This window comes from Dunckerocampus dactyliophorus, chromosome 9 (genome assembly GCF_027744805.1).
Source record: "Dunckerocampus dactyliophorus isolate RoL2022-P2 chromosome 9, RoL_Ddac_1.1, whole genome shotgun sequence".
Taxonomy (NCBI): domain Eukaryota; kingdom Metazoa; phylum Chordata; class Actinopteri; order Syngnathiformes; family Syngnathidae; genus Dunckerocampus; species Dunckerocampus dactyliophorus.
In genome coordinates this window covers 26,065,560-26,087,428 of record NC_072827.1, presented here as the reverse complement: position 1 = coordinate 26,087,428, position 21,869 = coordinate 26,065,560, and the positions used below count along the sequence as shown (strand labels likewise).

The 21,869-nt window shown below is 41.8% G+C and overlaps 1 protein-coding gene across 7 annotated transcripts in view; it reads left to right on the top strand.

The window, feature by feature from the left end:
* LOC129187360 (plakophilin-4-like) overlaps positions 1-21,869 on the top strand; it is an 84,601-nt gene that overhangs the window by 10,580 nt on the left and 52,152 nt on the right. For 5 of the 7 annotated variants that reach the window (XM_054786503.1, XM_054786497.1, XM_054786502.1 and 2 more), the window contains exons 1-2: positions 9,796-9,980; positions 12,571-12,704. In XM_054786503.1, the coding sequence (XP_054642478.1) occupies positions 9,965-9,980; positions 12,571-12,704 (150 nt within the window). In that variant the 5' untranslated portion in view covers positions 9,796-9,964. Of the gene's footprint in view, positions 1-9,795; positions 9,981-12,570; positions 12,705-15,123; positions 15,237-21,869 lie in introns of those variants that run through there. The other 2 variants (XM_054786498.1, XM_054786501.1) reach the window with 2 other exon arrangements.

Sequence of the window (21,869 nt, the reverse complement as noted above, 5' to 3'; positions counted from 1 at the left end):
CGGAACGTAGCATTCAACAAAGTGGATGGCTTACTTGAGACAGAGTTGAACTCATGTATTGCGCCTTTTAACATTTCTAGTCTACACGGTTTACAGTGGGGGCGGAAGCCCGCTAACCTCGACTGAGGATATAATCGGACGGTGGAAGGAATACTTTGAGGCCCTTCTCATTCCCACTGACATAACTTCCATAGAGGAAGCGGAGTCTGAGGACACGAACGCAGACAGTTCCATCACAGCGGCTGAGTTATCTGGGGTAGTCAAAATGTTCCCCAGTGGCAAAGCTCCGGGGTGGACGGGTTTCGCTCTAAATTCCTCAAGGCCCTGGATCTTCGCTGACACATCTCTTCAACATTGCGTGGAAGTCAGGAAGGGTACCTCTGGATTGGCAGACCGGGGTGGTGGTCCCCCTTTTCAGGAAGGGTGACCGGAGGGTATGTTCCTCAGCCTCCCTGGGAAAGTCTATTCCAGGGTGCTGGAGGGATGTGTCCGACATGGCACACGCCATGTTCCAACTCAGTGCACTCAGACGGTAGGCAGAGCTTGTGCACTAAGCAGAGAAGAGATGCTCGCTCAGGTATCTGCCCTCTATTTGATCAGAAAATTCAGTGATTTTTACCTAAAATGTTAAAAACTATTCGAATCATACAGAAAATACATTTATAATACAGTTCATTGGACAAATAATATTTTATTTGATCATTGTTTGTTTTTCTTTGTCATGAGGTAGAGCCTTACCTGCCTCCCCTGACCGTACGTCACTGCTCAGTATCTCCTGGTGTGTGTGTGTGTGTGTGTGTGTAATGACAGTTATTCCTGGCCCATTTGTTGGCAAATGCCAGACCCATCTCACAAACCATAAATTGAAGAGCAAAGAAGACAGTGATGTGTTGTGTGTTTTTGTTTGTCGAATGTTAAGACAGGATTGTAACTGCTTACTGTTTGTACTCTTAAGACTGGGCCTCCTGCTTGTGGTTAGTGGTTAATTAAGAAAATGAATCAGGTCATGTGTGTGGCCACAGGAGCTCCTTCTAATTAGGATTTAGAACAATGATTGTAATTTAACTTAAGTGTTTTTAGATACAGATATTGTGTAAGCGACTATCAACACAAATCCATTGTGCCAGAAAACCCAGTTAGACAATAGGATCCTGTTTGCACACAGTTAGTGCCTCAGAGATATGGCAGGAACTGCCACATGACTATCCAGTTTGTCGGAAATCCGTTCCAAAATGCTGCAATCTGAGCCTTCTTAAACAGCAGATACAAGTGTAGCATTTTTGAGATGCAATAGCTGAATATTTTGGTTAACTTATTCAAATGTAACACCTCTGCGTCTTATATAACGTAGTGCTTCACCACTGCATATGATAAAATTGTTAAATTCAGAACTTCCTGGCAGCATCCGGTGAGTGTCTTTTTAGAACTAGAGGCTAAAATAAAAGCTCTTTGGCGTATTATAACAAGCACATCATGTTCCCGTCCTAATAAACCTGAACAAAGAACGCTTATATATCGCAGACGTGAAAGAGAGTGCAAAGACAAATCTTAATGTGCTTTATTTACCAAAGTTGTCCCTCGTTTATCGCGGGACCCGACCACAGCAAGTCAATTTCGGTGAATGAAGATTCAATATTAATAAACGGAATAGAGCAAAGACATCCTGTACGGTTTTTACCATGATTAGAGCCCTGTAGACATGAAATAGTCACCTTTACACTCCTATTATTCTTTTTTTACACCACATTGTGCAACACTAATGCGCAGGCAACGGGATCACTGAAAGGACGTAAGAGATGGTCGCCGCTCATAGCATATAGCAAGCTACCAAGCTAACTAGTTAGCCTCCAGGTTATTTGTTCTTAACTTAAGTGTTTCTAACGGAGTGGGGAAGAAAGACAAAGAAAGAAGCCCAAAACATACCACTTTTACACGGAATGGGAGAAGAACTGTTTTCATATAGGCCACGCCATGGCTGACTCCATGCAGTGTTAAGGTAAAGTAATGTAATGCTAAAGTCTCATCAATGTAACTCACTGATGCCTCGTGACCAGAATACCTCATATGACTTGTCTTTCAATGTTTTTTGACTAATAAAAATAAGCCGTAGTCTACCATGAAACAGCGATCTTTCATGAATTAAAACACTTTTGAGAAAAAATGCGATAGCGAGAGGGTGCGATGATCGAACCGTGATGTAGCAAAGAACGACCGTACATAAAATAACTTCGTATGTTGTTAACGTGAGTTTGGTGCAAGGCTTGATGTTGTTAAAAATTCTTCCAAAATAGTTAAATGTAAAAACATGATTGCAGAGAGTGTCACGCTGCAGCTGCAGGGGTCCAGTAGCTCCGCCCAGCTCAGGTGTCTGCATCTGAAAGGCCAACACGCGGGGCATGAGAATAAACACGACAGTACGACTGAATAATGAATACAAACCAATCGGAACAGACCTGTGCCACCGTGGAGCGTGACTTTCACCTGCTGTCAATACATCGAGCAGCCATACAAGTCCAGGTGCTCATGGAGCAGTTCTCGACTTTTTGCAACTTCAAACTGAGGGTTTGAGTTTCTTCTTCAAGTGAGAATTATGACTGCAGGTGGTTCTCGGTTAACGGCGTTCCAAGTTTTGCCATTTTGTGGTTAAGTATGCATTGCCGTTTCTTAATTAATATTGAACATAAAGAAAAAGAGAACTAGTGAAGTGCGTGCACCAGAAGAATAATAACACGCAGTTGCATGGCTCTACACTGAGAGGAAGCACAATGTCACGTTTGTTCTTTTGAGTTAACTATTTATTTAATCTCCATTATGACTTCCAAAACAGTTAAGCAGACTCGTCTGGTGGCAGCACATGAAAGTGGAATTGAAATTAGACATTGTAGGACGCTCAGTGGAGAAATCAACATTGGTTGCATGCCCCGTCCAAGCCGCTGAAATGCGGCGGCCATTGTGAAGGATAAAACTGTTGTCTTTGAACATGCAAACAGATCTACTACTATGAAATAGATAGTGATAACCGCATAAGTCGCACGGTGGTCTCATTATTGACACTTCCTCCTCCCAATAAGCCTGTCTCTCACTTCTAGCAAGACTGTGTGCAAGACAACCACGGGGTAACAGTTCTTTTTAATTACTCTTGAATTTAATTATTGTATTTGGTATTTTAATATATTTTATATGTCCTTCATGTGTTCTGTGTACAGTATGAGTGACTCAGGAATTCATTACATATAATATCATTTAGGTATAAGATACAACTTACACCAAAAGTAAAGGAACGGACCTCGTACGTATTACCATATTACCATCTTTTCAGTCTCATGCACGTTACGCTTCATACTTTCAATCCTTGCAAATCGCTGCATATTACCTCTGATGGCTTGCAAAGTCTGTCTATCTTAAATCCAAGAAGATATGATTAACAATCACGGAGTATTCTTTTCACAGTGGATGGCAAAGATACGGCCTGCTGTACGTTTACAAGCAGCATTTTCTCACCCCTTTTTAGATGAGAAAAATCAGGGCAATCAGCATGTGCATCTCTTTCATTGAAATTCAGGCTCATATGCGTGGCTGGTAAACGTGTGGCTGGTAATCATGCCTTGGCTTTTGTTTTTAATGTGGGTGTCCTGGTGTGCCTCACAGACAAATTAGCCTGCAAATGACTGGAGATACTGCACGTCTGTTGTATTTGAGTCAAAAAAAATGTATACATAAAATAAACCCCACCGCGCAGCAAGGCATTTTAGTTAATGGCGGCCATATTTTTCAACCGTTCCCAACCTTAGCAATTTTACAGACATCAGTGTTGGTCTCATCTTCAGTCTCTTGAAGACGTGTACTAAATTTTGTAGTTAAAGTGCGCATTTTGTAGAAGGCATTGGGCTGTGTGAGAAATTTCAAGTCAGTTAAACTTATGGGTGCAGACTTTGGGGTTTAATAACCGTGGCACTGTGTAGTGTATTTGTCCAAAAAAATAATAGCAAAGGAAATTAAAATTTTCACCCTTGGGTGTGCAGCGTAGGTATGGGTTCCGAAACTCGGTGGTGCAGATGTTAACAGTAGTACCCCGACCGAAAAACTACATCAAGTGGCTACCACTGCCTCATTTTGCTGCAAAATGAATGCAGGCTCAGCCACTTGCCACAAGTGCTTTAAGGCGATGTTGTGCAAGGAGCTTGCAGGTCTTGTAAGTCTCGGCAGAGGAACACAAGAGTATGATGCTCTTTTTAAACTTTGTCGCCACCCTTAATACATCAATAGCTGTGCTCTGTTACAACACCAGGGACACATTTCCTCATTATCAACCAATCAGTGAGCGAGGCGCAATCACAAACACTGGAATTCTGGACATCACCAACAGCAACACAAGCAGGATGTTTGTTGTTGTTGTTGCACATTCTCTGTTCAGTATTACTGCTGGTATTACTGTGATAATTATGACAAATTGTTGTAGATTTTATTTCATATCGGTGATATCATTTTATTCACAGGCTTCCCTTGCAATATCACAGTTCGAATATCACTCTATCACGGTTTTTCAAAAATGTATTAATAAATGATTGCTGTTTGGTGGTTGACTATGGTCCATTATTAGTATCTATTATTAGGCATCAGTAATGCTCCACTGAGGAGACATTAGATTACATCACCTCACACTGCATGGAGCCTGGCTGCTGAGCCGACATGTCATGGCTGAGATGCATGATTAAGTGAAAAAAGGTTCTCTTCTCATTCCGTGTGGAAGTGGCCAAGTTTTTGGCTTTGACCTTCTCCACTCCGTTTGAAACACTCATAAGTTTAGTAGCCTGCTATGCTAGCGGCAGCCGTCTTTTGTCCCTCCAGTGATCCCGTCGCCTGTGCAATGTGATGTAAACAAAGAATAAAAGAGCTTAAAAGAGACTATAGGGTGTTATTTGATGTCCGCAGGGCTCTAATAATGTTAAAAAAAACTTATTTAGAAAGTAAAAAATAGGTTTTCTATGCTCTAACTACGAAGATATTCCATTTATTAATATTGCTTCCGACTTAGCGGAAAGTCACTGGAACCAATTGACCGCGATGAATGAGGGATGACTTCACTTTAATATATATCACTAAATAATCTACACCTATCCCTCTAAATGCATTCAATTTAACTTAAATTGTCACAAACATGATCCAAAATGGCCACGTATCTTGCACGTAACACAGTAAGTGGATGGACTCCGCTTCAAACTCAACACTGTGTTCTTTAAAATATAGTTTCCACTGCAGTAACACTCTTCACATTCCACGGAAGCATGAAGTAAAAAAAAGGTTCCTCAAAGTGTATTGGTTAGAAAAAATAGACCTGTAGAAATCCTGAAGACAACACATGTTCTGGACATTACAGCATATTTACGCCATATTTCTGATTGTCACTTTTGTTATTGTCTGAATTTTGACAAAAAAACCCGAGAAATAATACGCAAATATGCTGCAGTTGTGTGTCAAGGCAGACGTCAGCTGATTAGCATTTATTCCTCTGCGATTAAATTCGAGTTACATTGTGTGTGGACTACGCTGGTTACGTCTGTGACGCGTACACGTTTTGTTGGAGTTTGGCCAAAGTACATGTTTCGGATGCAGCAAAATACGTTTGGTGCACAAATGAGGTGTGGAAATCACAGCAGTAGTTGAAACCTAAGTTCCACCATCACAAGTGCATGCATGTCATAAAGTGATGATGCGCAAACAGGCTGGAATTGACATCAGATCGGGCCCGAATACAACATTTAACACACTTTCCCCTCTTTATTCAACGTGTTTGCAGTATATTTGTATTTTTAATCACTGTAGTCAGGCACCGTTTAGGTACAGTCAGTTTAAAAAGTGCAAATTTGGCACCGGTATCGGATAAAATGAAAACAGTACCCATCCCAAGTGCAGTGGTTCAGGAGAAGAAATGCACACCGTTTGCATGGGGTGTCTTAATTTTTAGGACAACTGTGTAAATGTCACATGAGCAAATGAGGATTAAGCTTTGAAACGACAGAAAGCTGATTTCCCCCGAAGTGTACAAAAACCTGCAAAGAGCACAACTCACACTGTTGGTGTGTCCTTATAAGTAATCCTATAAAAAGTCAAACTGCAATAGAAACTGCTTTGCTTTGCTATATAGAATGTGCTATTGCGTCTGGCCCTGTGCGCACAAGCATCAATCTAAAAGGTGAACGCTTGAGAAGAAAGCAGAGACATCACATTGACACATCACGAAAATGAAGCCTGGCTATGATAACCGTGATTACGAACCAGCTGCTTTTTATGCACTATTTAATTTGTTGCTTAGCATCATCTAAATGTGTTTTCTGCTTTCCTGCTTTAACTTGATTTCCCTCAGTAACCTGGTTTCATGTGTGCATGTGTGGTGGCTAATATTAGAAATTCTTCTGCAGTGCTCCTCTGGGGAAGGTGACACAAGGCACAGGTGGATTTCAGAGGGATCAAGAGGACTGATGAATACTTGTCTAAAATATTTAATATACTGAAATGACTTTGTATTACTTTTTTCAACTCCACATACTATGGGGGTTAGTCATTGCTTGAAGAGCATGTCCTTTTCCTTCCTGGATCATTTCATTCAAAGCACTTTAGATTCAGTCAAAGAGAGTTGTGTAAAAAATTCCGAGGAGTGGCTGAGTTTTGAGGTCAGTAGAATGGACCACGTGTTGTGTTGAGTCAGGGTGGGGTCAGTTTTAAGAGTGTTCTTGGCTGACTTTAGGATTACAGCTTGGCTTAGAATGACAAATCACTCCACAACATATTTTTACAGTATGTCATCCGATTTATTTTGAAAGAGCCGCACTCCAAATGAAGGATATAGCCTAAAACCCATATTGCGATATACATTGCAGCCTGTAGAACCTTGATTAGCGTACACCCCAGTTAGGGTGTTGAAATGTAGTTGAAAGTTGAAATTTATGCCAGCATTTTGCCTCAGTTTGCGTACATTTTCAGTATCTTCACTACACTATCATCCGGTAAATATTTATCTAATAATAGATAAGCATAAAGCCTTTTAAGTAAAACACAACTACTCACCAGAGACGTCAGTTTCTTCTCCTCAGTCCGCCATTGTGAGCGTAACTTGGCTTGTCAAACACTTTAGCTCTGAACCAATCAGAGTAAAGAAAAATGCTGATATCACTGTGGGCCAGGAGAGGCTAGAGAAAGAGCCGCATTGCTAATTGTGTGTATGTGACATGGGTCAGAACTTGTGGTTCTGAAGGCCCTGGGAAGATTCCACTGACATGGCTACACATAGAAGCTGAAATCTGAAAACCAAAACAATTGACACAAGAGACACACTAAATGAAAATACGACTATTGGGAAGCCAGTCGTCCCTCGCTGTACATTGCAGTTTGAACATCGCACCCTCACTCTATTGCAGTTTTTCAAACATTAATGATGGCTGTTTCTTGGTTGACTACGGCTTATTATTAGTCAAAAATATGCATATTTAAGTAAATTGTACGTATTTTTGCCCAAATTAAGCATTAAATTAAAGATTATTGATGTGAGAAACGCGAGTGAATTCAAGAAATACCTCTCTGCAAAACAGGAAGGTGGTGTTGAACAGGAAGGTGTTGATCCTGGCTGCCACACGGTGTCTTTGGGAACCGTCGCGTCAAGAAGGAGATGGTGGATAAACAATTACTTTATTAAAACCAACAGGCTGCTTTTGGCCTAGACTGCGGCAAAATGCATCCACAACCTTGTGTCTGTTTCACCACACACACACACACAAACACACAAACACAGCCTCCCCTTTCCTTCCCCATTCCTTTGCACAACCCCCCCTCTCCATATCAAACATCACAGCCACATAGGCATCAAACATCAAACACTTTATTAGAAAATATGCTATCAGAGTCTGCAAAGCTTATGTTGAGTCTTATGCCTTTTAAGGCCCTCATGCTATGATGATGAACATGGGCACAGTTTAGGGGGGAAACTTTAGGACAGTGGCCCCCAAAAATGTGGAAATATTAAAACATAAAAAGGGCCCAGTGTGATTTAAAAAAAAAAAATAATAATAATAATGTTTTCATGCCCAGAATTGGTGGCAGCGGCCCTGATGATGGAAACGATGCGACTGAAGCTGATGGCATCAATGAAGTAATAAAGGGACTGTTTGCAACTGGCTCAAAATGACATTTTTGTAAACCAAAAATATAAGCACTCCCACTGTCATTAAAGGGTTACAACAATAGACTGAAAAAAAAATGTCTGCAGTTTTTACAAATTCCAATTAGAATTTCTATAATATTTTTATTTGATACAAAGTTACAATTACAAATTGTCCGAAGAGCGCACACACATATAGTTGTCCCTCGTTTACAGCTACCATGTTTATTTGTTTATTTGAGTATTGTAGCCTTTTTCTTTGAGGTGGAAAAAGTCGCAAATGAGATCTGTTTATTCGTCAGGATTGCCATTAGCTCTGCTAAAAAAACAAACAAACAAAATCCAATATAGTCGAATACGGACAAAATCTAATGAATCAGATTCGACTATGAAAATCCTTAGTCGAAGGCGGCCATAGCTGTCAGTTATATAAAAGAACACAAATGACTCACTTTTCTTTTGTCAAAGTAGCTGCAAAAGTTGGACACTGAATTTATACTGTTCAGCAGTAAAGCAGGAAAATTCCTATTGAACTCATTCAGTGCCAAAGACGTATTTGTACGTTTTTATCATCCCGAACACCCGATCCCAGCAATGTATTTGTACGTCTTTTACGTTTCTTTTGCGCGAGAGGCAAAAAGAGGTGATGATGCAACTCTCCACTAATGCATTAACACGAATGCATTTTTAAGCCATTAAAACGGCCACAAGGTGGCAGAAGTGCATTTGATAAGAGCTCTGCAGGGGTCATGTTAAAGGACCAGTCACACATGACAGGAAGGAGGAAGTGAGAGAGCGCGGAGGAGTGTAGCGGGCAGAAAGTTACGCATTGTAGGGAAATTTTAGCGCATGCACAGCATGCAGACACACGTGCACACACATCGTTCAGTTCCAAATGTAAAAATTGTAAATAGTTCATGGTGTTATATTTGTAAATAAATTGTTATTTTGGTGTAAAACGACCCCTTTTTGTGGTGTTTATGTTGGTATAGTTGTTTATATATTTTGGCTGTCACTAAAAGCAAAACATATTTGTTTCAAAGTGAAAGTTATGTTTTCACAAAAAGTTGTTTTTCTCCCTTTTTTAGTTAAGGGAACTGATATTTTCCTGAAACGTACCTATGTTCTACTGCTGATTACTAAAGAATGCAAAAAGGTAGAAACAAACATTTCGGTCTGATGAAAGACGGGAGTCTAGTCCTTCTTTTGGTAGGGTCCAAGTTTATATAGCCTAAGAACACAATATTCTGTGTGCCTTGAAAGATCAGTCAAAATCATCTAAAATGTTCCGGCACTGAAGGGGTTGTCTTTTGAAAAATGGCTGGGATTGAATGAGTTAATGAACGTCTGCAACAAATACATCACGTCAGATGATAGCACAGCTGCTACATTTCTTCTGTTGTCCTCGAGCAGGTAACAGAGGTTTGACAATGCAGACAAGGCACAAATAAAAACATACTAATAAAGGCTAACCTCAGCGAGCTCCACATGAGGTCATCTTTTAACGGTTGGGAACTATGTGGTCCTTAGGTATTAGCCTAATTATAGCCTTGAACAACTTCACACACTCGGGCTTCCTTCTCCGCCTCTCACCTACTTCTTAGCTTCTTGTGTCTTCACATGCTTGGGCTTGATGACACAACACTGCGGGTCGGCGAGGTTGTTTAGCGTCTTCACGTTTGAAGAAAAACAGAAATGTTGAAGAGCCAGTCCGTGGTGTACATAAGGAGCGCGACGGCAGGTCTTTTTATCAAAGCTGTTGTGGACTCCTAACTAGCCTGGCAGTGTCATGTAGATGCTGGATCACACAAAATGGGGAATTTTAAAGGTAGGCTATCACAAATTTGCCTTGCTAGTACTTACGTGAAATCAGGTTTGCTTCTTTTTGTGCTTCAACTTCCATATATGGACGCTAAAGTCATTTGAACAAACAATCAAAACCTATACAACCTACATGCAAAGTCTTTCTTTCTCTATAGAAAGAGGCATGTGTTTTACTCCAGCTGTGGCGGTACTAACCTTTCCGTTTTATGGTTAGCACTGTGTTTTTTCCCCCCACAGTGCTGCAAGAGTCAGACAGGAGGCGCGTCGTCAAATTGAAACTGTTTCTTGTTTCCTACTTGCTTTCTGGGAATAAAAGCCTGTGCTGGGGAATCGAGGAAGGATTAGAAGGAGGGTGGTGTTCTGCAACATTATGAATGACTGGGAAAAGAATTTGGGAGGCCGATGTGGACTATCCTGTGTGGAAGCACGTACTTTAGTCGTAGTGTCAGTCATTCAACGCCAGGGCTGGTACACCTTAAAATGTTGCCTTGTTGGCACACTCCCAGAATACCCCAGGGTCCTTTTTTCCAGACGCAAAATAGCCGCAGGGTTTCATACGATCTCTAAAAGCAAAATGTTTCATGTCTTCACTGTAGACAGCCCGACAGTCAGCCTGTGTTAAATGATCTCATCTGTGTGTTTGCACTGGCTTGTTTAAAGTTGGCAAGCGCCGACACGGTGAGGATATGACCCCTTAAGCCTCTAAAATAAGAGCTCGGCACCCAAATGGACTCACTTAGTCGAGCATTTGAATGCCTGCTTGTCCAATCGCCTGCATTAAGAAACTATAATATTGCTACCGTGGAGGAACGTGATAATCCAGGGATTTTCAAAATATGGCAGTGAGCCTCCGTCATAGAACGCGATACAGTTGGGGCGTCACCTCTACTTGAAAAACTTGATTGTCTAGTAGGAATGCACCGATCCACTTTTTTTTCCCAATCCGAAGCGATACCTGAATTTGGATATCTGCCAATACCAATACCATTCCCATACCAGAGCTCTGGTTGCTTTAATATGCAACCAGGCCAAAAGAATATCAGCAAATGTAGCCGTGTCCGTCTCCTGAAAGGGATACCAAAAGCGTGACATTGCATGAAATGACATTGAAAGTTATTTTCTAATCCGTTTGCATATTCAAATAAAGTATAACATCCAGTGGTGTGAAAAGGTGTTTGGCTTGGCCCCTTACCCGTTTCTTCTTTTTTGGCATTTTAAATGAAACCTTTTATTATTAGGGGAGGAAAAAAAATCCAAACCTACCACTACATGGCCCCGCGGTCTGTAAGTTTGAGACCCTTGGTATACAGTGTATGTCTTTACACATGAAGATGTTGACACAGAACCACAAAATTGGCATCCTGTCTGGTTTCGTCCTGTAAATCATGTTGGCCAAGATATGTGCAGAAAGCACAAGCTTGGAATATGTCTCTAAATCTTTTCTCTAAATAGCCTGCAGATGACAGCAGCGGTGAATCTTCCAGGCAGTAAAAGTCCTTGTGAAATCTATGTTTCCCCGCAGAAACACTTGCTTTTGTGTGCTTCTGTGAGAACGTCATCGCAGGTGCCCTGTGTGTGTGTGTGTGTGTGTGTGTGTGTGTGTGTGTGTGAGACTTATTCCATGTGGCTCAACATCATAAGACCAGATTTATTCCACTTGCATTTCAATTATGAACCACAGGTCAGAGGGAGCACAGGATATGGTATCCGCTTAGCTTTTTCATCTGTTTTTGACTTTCTTTCTATTTTTTGCAAAGCCATGGTTTTTGCAGCACTTTCATTTACATTTCATGGTTCATTAACATTGGTGTTTAACAAAGAACCTTGGGAGTGGAACCTTGGTTTTTGTGTGTTCCAGTTTTTGTATGATTTTTTTTTTTTGCCACAATTTTGCCTGGGTTTTTGTGCACTGTCTCGGTTATGGCAAACTAGCTCGTTTGTCTTGCTTCATCAAGTGCCCAAACAAAGCACCCTACGTGCTGCCCATTTTCCATTGAGTGCGACTGCTAAATAACGTTGATGAAGAAGGCGTGAACACGATTGAGTTTAAGGATGTACGGGAAGTCCGCAACAATAGGTTTCAGCCATTCATCATTTTTAAATATTTTGCATTGTTTTCTGCATGTAAAACTGTAATAATTAGCTGTAAAATTATTTTTTGGTCATATTTTTGGATGTCTGGAACACTGGATTCACGTGATTTCCTATAGAAAGAAATCACCCTGGTTATTGCACGTTTCAGTTTTTGTCTCTTTGTCTTTTGTCTATCACAAAATTGTGTAATTTTTTGATTGAACTAGAAAACACACAACAATGAGATACATTTGTTGGACAGCCTCGTTATTCGTGTGTTTTTTTTATGAAGGCCATATGGCATTGATTCGCACAGTCACAGACTAGAAACACTGACAGTCTTGGGGCCATATGGCGTGTCTGTGTGTGGGTGTGCATTGACAGTCGTGGTGGCGCGTGACCATCATTAGCCACTTATTCCTTCGTCAATACAAACCAGGCAGAGGTCAATGCATACAGGTACGGGAGACAACACGATCGATGACAAATGGAGATCATGTGTGTGTGTTTTGTGTGCCCAGGAGGAATGCCAGTTCCTGAGCAGAGCCCAGTGATGGAGGAGGGGCTTCTGCTGACCACCCGTAGCCGTACAACTGGCCGCAGCATGGAGGCGAACAACACGGCCAACAATATCCTGGCGTCCGTGAAAGAACAGGTAGTGTAGCACACATCTCATGTTATGGTCTTGATTTGTAGTCCTATGGTATGGTATGCTATGTTATGGTATTGCAAGTTACACTAAGGAACATCACCTTTCAACATGTCTGAAAAACAGTAGAAAGAAGCAGAGCTTATTTAATGTTACCCTTTCTTCTTCTTCTCTCCACGTCTGTTCATGATAAACCTTTCGCATCATATGTTTAACATGCTAACACATTTATTTCATGAAATGTTTGTCTAATGGGCAAAGGAAAGAAGAGAGAATGTGTAACAGTAGACTGATAACTTAAGCCAGGGGTGTCCAAACTTTTTTCCAGTGGGGGGGGGAAGTGAAGAATGAAAGGGCCGCATGTTTCATACACATGTAGATGTGCTAAGAAATTATATACTGTATATTCCAAGAAAAACGTGCACGTCAGTTATGTGGTATAGGTGAAAAACAGTATTATTAGTATGACCTTCGGTCTTTGCTTTTTTTTCCCCATTTTTGCTGTTTTTTAAAATTTAAAAATATTTCTTCTTAAATCATCTTTGTAAGTTTTATTTTCGTGATATTATGACGTTATTCCTAGCATGTTGGCCATCGAGAAGACCTGGGTTCAAATCTTCGCTAGGGCATTTCTGTGTGGCGTTTGCATGTTCTCCCCGTGCGTGCGTGGGTTTCCCCCGGGCACTCCGGTTTCCTCCCACATTCCAAAAACATGCTAGAGAAGGATGGTTTTTTCGAGAGGGAATTTTTCCTTGCCTTCGTCGCCAAGTGTTCGCTCATGTGGGGTTCAGTTGGTTCTCTAATGGTTGAGGAGTGTGGTTCTATAGTGGTTCTTCTGGCTATAGAAGTACAACTGACTGACTTTATATCGTCTGAGGGGAGGCTCACTGTGTCGCATTTTCAAAACCCCTAACATAGGAAGTCCGACTATTCCCGTGTGTAGCATAGCTGTGCTTGGAGCAGATTACTTGAACAGTTGTTTTACATATTTGTGTGCAACTAAGAGAATAGAAGCCTTGTAGTGTGGCTTGTGTCAGTGGACAACCACCGGCACCACTTCTCATTAGAATTTAGCAGGCGATCGTACAAAAAGACACGTACTGTACAGTGCAACCTCCCAGGTCAAGCACAATCTGTCCTAGCGTCAAACTGTGGCCATCATAAAACTTTCATTAAGTGTACAGGCAATTTTGAAGTCATACTTTTTTTCAAGGTGCAAGTGTAAAAAGGTGTTAACCACTGTAAAACAACGTTTAAGCTACCTTAACTTTCGTGGAAACACATATGGTGACGTTGGTGTTTTACTGCTTTGAATGTGAAGCATGTTTGGGACTCACTGCATTCTTTGTTGAGTGACTGCTAAATAACATACCACGGGGCCAAAAAAAAACATAATAAGGAAGGTGAGGAACTCAAGGTGAGGAACTCAAGAAAGAATTCATTGCCAAGTACGAAGATAACATACTTATTTCATTGTAGTATAACAGGCAATAGAAACACTGGGGTTGAAATTGCCTCGAGAATATTTATGGTGGCCTGGTGGTTAGCCTGTTGGCCGCACAGTCAGGAGATCTGGAAGATCTGGGTTCCTCTCTCCGTTTGGACTTCTTTGTGTGGAGTTTGCATGTTCTCCCCGTGCGTGTGCCTCCTACACTCCAAAAACATGCATGTTCGGTTAATTGGACACTCTAAATTGTCCATAGGTGTGAACATGAGTGTGAATGGTTGTTTGTCTGTATGTGCCCTGCCATTGGCTGGCGACCAGTCCAGGGTGTACCCCGCCTCTCACCTAAAGTCAGCTAGGATGGGCTCCAGCACACCCCTAGTGAGGACAGGCAGCATAGAAAACTAATATTTTTCATGCACTCATTGAAGTAATTAACAAAATATTACACATTCATGTGAGAACAGGCTCCTCAATGAGGTATCAAGCTTTTATTTCTCTAGGAATCCCACACTGTCAGTACACTGTCAGTAATACTTCATTTTTCTATCCCTAGAAGGACTGTTGAATTCTCTAGTATTCATTAACAAAGAAAACATTGAAGTACCATTGAATCTTCCTTGAAGAAAGTGGGCTTCATTTGCGCGAGGAAGGAAGGAAGGAAGGAAGGAGGCAGCAGGCAGCACCTGCCGATGTCACTTCCTTCCCCAGAGGACCTTCGGCAGTGGTTGATGTGGTCCGAGCCGAACAGGAAGGAGTAGACAGCCTGCCAGAGCTTAGTCTTTTTCATTGACCGCTGGCTCCAGAGCCCAGCCTCCAAAGAGATTCCTCCTGTAGAGCGTAAAATGATCGTCCCTGTCTGGATTAAGCAGAGCTGGACAGGCAAATGAGAGGGTGGGCAAGAGTGCAAAGAGGAAATTAGATCCCGGCCTAGTGGGTGTAGTCACCCCTCCCCTTCCCGCTCTCGCTCGAGGTTTTCCTCTGATTGTTGAGATTTTCGAGGGATCCCACTGTCAGCGGAAGCATGCTCGTCCGCTTGGCTGCAGTTGTGGTTGCGGTTAAGGGTGCTGGAGCTACACATGTCTGAGTGCTTGGTAAGTGTTTACTATGCTACAATATTGTTTTTGCTATTTTCTGCGTCTTTCTTTCCCTGTTTCCAGTTTATTTTCTTGTTATGTCTCACTTTGGAATTATCACTCTCTGCTGCTGATATGGCTGCAGCATGCAGACTTTGCCCTGATGCCCAAACAAGGGCAGAGGACCGCACAAGTTCTAAGTGTGTTTATCCTGCAAGGTTGTTTGCTCTCTTTCCTTCCTCCTTAATAGTGCATGGCAATAGCAGTTACTCATAAGCTTCACAGACGCACGTAATCTCAACAGCTTTTTTTGGCTTGTATTCGATTTAGTATGCATTGATTTATCAGTGCAACCGCTTGGTAAAATAATTGCCCAGTAGTTCCAAGATAATTGTCTAGAACAAATTAGAAGTCGGTCCTTCCTTTTTTGTTCGGTCTGTGTTAAATTCATCAGCTACGATGTTCAGTGGTTCTCAACTGGTTTGGCTGCGGGACCCACCATCACGCCTCAATGACAAGCGGCGACCCAAGGCGACCCAAACTTCTCAAATATCTTGGTTGCCTAGGCACACGCTTTATGGAGACGTAGCGAGTGAATAGCACAGTCAGAGAACGTGAGGCGCATTCACGGAAATCGGGTCTGGGGTTATAATACTCACATCCATGTCACTGATAGCACGATTTCAATTACTTCATAAATACTTCATTTGAAAAGCAGTAGTTTCTTGTGCTGCACCAATGTTGACCAATAGGCCTTGCCAGTTACTTTATACTAGTTTGTCAGGTGGCATTAGGAGTTTTAGAGTTTAAAGGTCAACATGGAAACGCCTCCAACGAAGAGAGTTCCGGAATTCCCCAAGACTAAAATTTGAGTTAATTGTTAACCTCCTGGTTTCATTCATTGTTCCTTCCAAGGAGCCGTCATTGTCGGCATTCTCTCATCTTTCCAGACACATCATGCTCTGAAGGAATTTAGGGGCGACCCACATGGAAACGTTTTCAGGCCAAAACGACAAAGTATTTTATCGTTCCAGCCTCTCTTCTACACGGAAACGGCGTTCTGGGTGACCTGAAAAGGTATTTTTTTGAAAAACGACTTCCAGACTGGGAAAATCTGAGAACGCCGCCAACGCCGGCTTGTCGTTGCCGTGCATACAAGCGATACGAAAACGATGACATAACCGACTCACCGCCGCCTCGTCGCTGTCACGTGAGCCAACATAATGAATATTCCGACGTACATGACCCACCCCAGTCGACATTCTCCTCATATTTTGTTGCCTTGTACTCCATAATGACTCGCAGAAGTAATTCCTCTTCTCGGAAGTCTTGAAAAGCAGAAGACGAGGGACTTTCTCTCTTCTTCTATGATTTGGTGTGCCGCGTGGTTCCGCCCGCGTGTTTGTTCACTGCGTCCTAAATTAGTCCCTGAGTAATGTGAAATGCTTTCTTTGAATACTGCCCACTTCAATGCACTCAATTTTCATGTTCTCCTGCATACAATGTTAAAACATTACCTAAATGAAGAATGAAACCATTTTTATAAAGCCAGGTTTTAAACAAGCATCACCACTGACCAACAGAACTGCCCTTCAAACACGTACTGTACTAAGAAAAACACTGGGCTGAACGCTGACAGGATATTGGTTGGTTGTTGTTACTTTGTCTTAATGGTAATAATGAACGTAATGTTTTAGCAAAGGATTAATAAAGGTCTGTTTCCGCCGATTGATGCACGCAGGTCAAAATCTAGTGGCGAAATTAGGCAATAAACTGTTTTATTAAGGCAATATGTCAATGCAATGTAATAAAAAGAGATTTACATTTGCGTTGCTAAAGCTGTCTAAAAGTCACCGGTTATGTGTGTTTAAATCAATGTGTTTTATCGCCGGGGAGAAAATGCTAATGTGCCCTTCTGTACATGGTTGTCGAGATGGCAATGATATGTAATAATTATTTGAGAAGTACCAGCGGTTAGCATTCAGTTCCTTTTAATGAGCAGGACATTTGGATGTGGATTATGCCACCAAACGTATGGAATATGCACACTTTGATCAGTCATTATGCTGAATTTTAAATCTGATACACATACATTCATACGTCCCCTCTAAAAGGCCTGCCGAGGAACCTGGAATATTACGCAAACCTCTGTCTTCTTTTACCCTGTGGGGGGACCCACACTGGGCCATTTCTACGGTGCTGCACTCACACTGCTCTACAGCATTCGGGCTTTGTTTACATCCATGAATTCAATACAACACACTGTATTACTGAACTTTGTGGCTTATTTCGAGTCTTTCTGTCATGTTCCTGGATTGCGGAGACATGATGACAGGTGCAGTCAATAGAGCCTTTATTTTACAAAAGAGTGCTCACACAGAGCCCAACAAAAGACATAAAGGCACAGTAGCAAAGTAACTATGAAAACTAGGAGGCACTGCTAGGGTTAGCATAAAAAAACAGACTATGCGACAGAATAATAAGTACAAGAAAACAGGTAAACATCTTACAGAGATGAGAGTGAGGGACAAAAGCGCACACGCGGACACTCCAGTCTACGTCCAACATGGCAAAGACAAAATAATGAACCGGTGACGAGCAGAAGACACCCGCTAAACTCAATAGTCGCTGATTTCTCATCAGCATCAGGTGCTTTCCCCGCGCCCTCAAAGAGAAAATAAAGGTGCTGACGATGGTGCTCCGTCCTGACTATAGTGGAAGAGTCAAACAGGAACTAATGATGGACACAGAGGAAAACACAACCTGTCACACAGAGCGTGACACATTCTCTTTGTTGTTATTGTGCAGTAGCGTATTTGGTGGTTATAACTGGTGAGAGGACCATGCAGTACTGTACAGTATATGACACATCTACTTTGGATTCGTGCCGTGGATTTTGACTGTGTTCATTCTTTCTAATATCATTATTCATTTATATTATGCAAAGTGGCAGTTATCATTAATAACTGGCAGGAGGAATAATCACATTCATTATACCACACGTCCAGGCTGGGGACTCATGTACGTGCACTTGCACAGGCCCCCGTCTTTCAATTGTGCTGGTGCCACAGTATTGATGGGAGCGCTTACACTAATCAAACCAGAAGGACTTTAGGTGCCCCAGCAAAGCATGGATTACCTGTAGTATGATATCAACTCACATAGTATCGTTTATTTAAACCAACTTAGGTAAAGACTTAATTATTGAACCCATAGAAGCATTTTGGCATTACACATTAGTGTGCCAGAGAGGGTAGTTTCTCTCTGTGGGCAATAATCGTTCTCCTTGGTAAGTGAATAAGCGCTCTAATTACAATCGACTGGCTATTTCTCCCTGCTTCTCTGGTTCTTATCTGCCTTCCTGTCCCTGGTGCTGCTGCGGCTATGACAAAGGCAGGGGGAAATCTAGACCCATAAGCATTGCGGCCTCGATTATGGACATAAAAATGGAAGCCTAGCTCCAAGCAATTACCCCACAGGGGCGTAAGAGTGTGACACATTCAGAGGGGCGGGATATAGGTGAAGGAGAGTGCTGGGAGAGACAAAACACACAGATGTGGAGGCAGGGGGATAAAGCGGGTGGGAAGGACAAAAGAGAGAGTGGGGGCATGATGGAGGATGGCAGAGTCAGATTAGCTGTCACCAGTGAGCCGTTCTCTAAATGTATTGTGGCAGGGAGCTGTCAATGTAGAAGAAAGCAGAAAATAAGAACACAGGAACAGGAGACAATCTGCTTCCCATGTGATGTGATGTGATGCCAGTGGACTGGTGTGTCTGGCCAGGCACAACATTCTCGTGTTTTGAACCAAGCCCTGGGAAATCTCCCCCACCTCTACTCCCCACCTCGCTGTTAATCCTCATGAACATCACTGTCATCATCATCATTATAATTATCTCCCTGATCACTGCCACAGTCAGCAGCAGTGCACCCCCCCAGAGAGAGCAGGTGGAAACTTGGACCACATTGGTATTTGGATTTTTCTTATTATGCTTTTGTCAATTTTTCTGCATTTGCCTGTAGATTGGCAAAACATTTTTTTTTAGCTAATGATGTCACAGTCTGTGACATTGGCTGTGATTTTCTTTTATTTGGCTCGTATTCAAGTGTGATTTTCTGGAGTAAGCTCACGATGAATCTGACTCCAGCATGTCATTCCGTGTATATTATTGGCCTTTTTGAGGTGCCATTGTTTTTACTATCTTTCCTGAAAATGACTTTTTTCAAGCAATTGGTTCAATACAGATGTGTTTTTATATGGGAGGGAAGTGATGTATTTTTGTATAGCAAATGCTTTAGCTGTTTAAAAAACACATTTATAAAAAAAATCTTGTTTTTCAATATAATAATTAGTGTTCTAACAGTAAAATGTGTCCTTAGAGCTTGTTTATGTGGACCAAATGCTGTATGAGAAAAATCCATCATCTCACTCACTTTTTTGGCCCACTTTTGAGAGAAGAGGCGTAGAAACAAAAAGGAAGAAGCTCAGGGACATGACATCATGCCTATGACCCGCCCCTAACTAGGTGAGCCCGCCCGGTGTGTACGCCCACCACTTTGTTACAAAAAAAAAGCAGGCTTCGCTGCGCATCATAAAATAAGGCCTGGAGTTCTTCCAAGTATCGAACAAGCAGCTCCAGACGTGGGAGCTGCAATTGAAATTGTTGAGAAATAGCACAATATGGGGATTGAAAAATATTATGCATTATGTACAGATGAGTTTTTCTTTCACAACAAATCCTCCAGGAGCGGCAGCGTTTCCCTATTAAGGTCATTTGCATGTTGACAGCTGCTAAATTGTGTGCTGTCCTCTTTTCAGAGGAGTGTAATGTTTTGACACAATAGTGTTGATCTCACCCTGCAAGTGTTTTCCAGCTCTATTATGAATTAAAGCACTTGAGTAATTGCAACTCTGATTGTTAAGCCCTTTAGTTATGTTTTTGTTAAAAACATCACATGGAAACTTTTGTTAAACTCAAACAGATAGCTGGGCGAAGATGATGCTCCAGGACAACTGCTTCATGTTATAATGACCAAGTAAACACTTTTAAAAGCCTAATGGGGGGAAAAAAGCAATTTTGTTAACAAACATTTAAATAAATCCCCACGTCAGTGGTTCCTCGGTAACGATGTTCACATTGTGCTCTTATGTGCAGTACACTGTGAATGCAAATGAGGGAGGACGATAAAGACATTTAGCAAATAGGCGAGTGGGAGCCCATCAGCCGCCTTTGCACTTCAGCTAGTCCGCTGTCAACACTGTCACGCCTACAGGTGTTCTGCCTACTTACTGTGGAAACGCGACGGTGACGTCATGCGAGACCACCACCACTCCTGATCACTTCAGCCAGCATCGAAGGATTAACTGCATGTGTTTTTGCTTCTTCTCTTGCTTTTTTAGACATGTATTCCAAAAGAAGGGCCAACCTCAAAGAAGAGAACATGGGGGGGGGGACTACAGCCGTCCCACACCACATCTCGGTTCAAATTTTGTCTCTTCACTTTATCATGGTTTTTCAAAAACATATCAATTCATGACTCACGCTGTTGGGTGGTTCTATACAGCCTGTGAAAAAAATACATTAACACATTTTGTACGCGTTCTTTGACTGAATGAAGCATTTTAAAGCATAAAAATGGCTAAATGAGCTAAAATACAAATATAAGGCATTAAGAGGATATGCAGTATTCTACACTGGTCACTAGGTGCCAGCAGGGGAAACATAAAAGCACCGGACTTGTTTGCCGGAACAACAGGCTGTTATTGCAGGTTTGAATGATCTCACAACATACACAATGATAATAAGCAAATAATCAGAAGAATAATCATAATATTAACACGGGCTACTGTATTGTCCTGTAATCCAGCTAAAACTTAAGTCTGAACCCCTGACGTCACTTCCTGGCCGCACGTCGGAACACATTTATTGAGTGAGTTTTACTTGTGTCTTAAATGGTCTTAAATCAGCCCGATATTGGCAAAAAATGTAATATCGCCAATCGATGCCAGCGATTGATGTCCAGGCAGCACTCCCGCTTTCCGTCTTTTTGTTCCATTTTTTTTGTTCCGAAAGCATCGATTATTGACATTTATGAATCGATTAATAATCGTCAACGTCCGCATCGCGATGCATCTAAGAATCAGTTTTTTCCGCCACCCCTAGCGTAAACAGGCTTTATATGCTCCAACTACGAAAAAATTGAATTTAGAATTCAGAAATTCAGTCATCACGGTCGGGTGTGCAACCAATTAAGCGCGATAAATGAGGGACTACAGTATCCAGTAGATCCCCACGAAAAACCGCAAATAACCACCGCAACCACAGAGATGTCTATTTTTGATACTCTACAGTAATCAAGCTTAACATAACATCAACTTGCTTAAGCTTGACATTGAAACTCATATTCACACAACATAGGTCATCAAACCAAACGCCTCCCTCACTCATGATGCAACCAAACTGCAGCACACGGACTATGCAGGTCTTGAAATAAACACTTAAACACAACTACACCTGCAAAACAATGCTAGCATGTAGAACCTGCAAGGCATGCTGGGTAACATCCGGTTAGAACTGTGCACGTGGGCTTCCCAGCATGACTTGCCCACCACATAAATGAAAAAAACCCGTAATAAAAATAAGATTTTCATA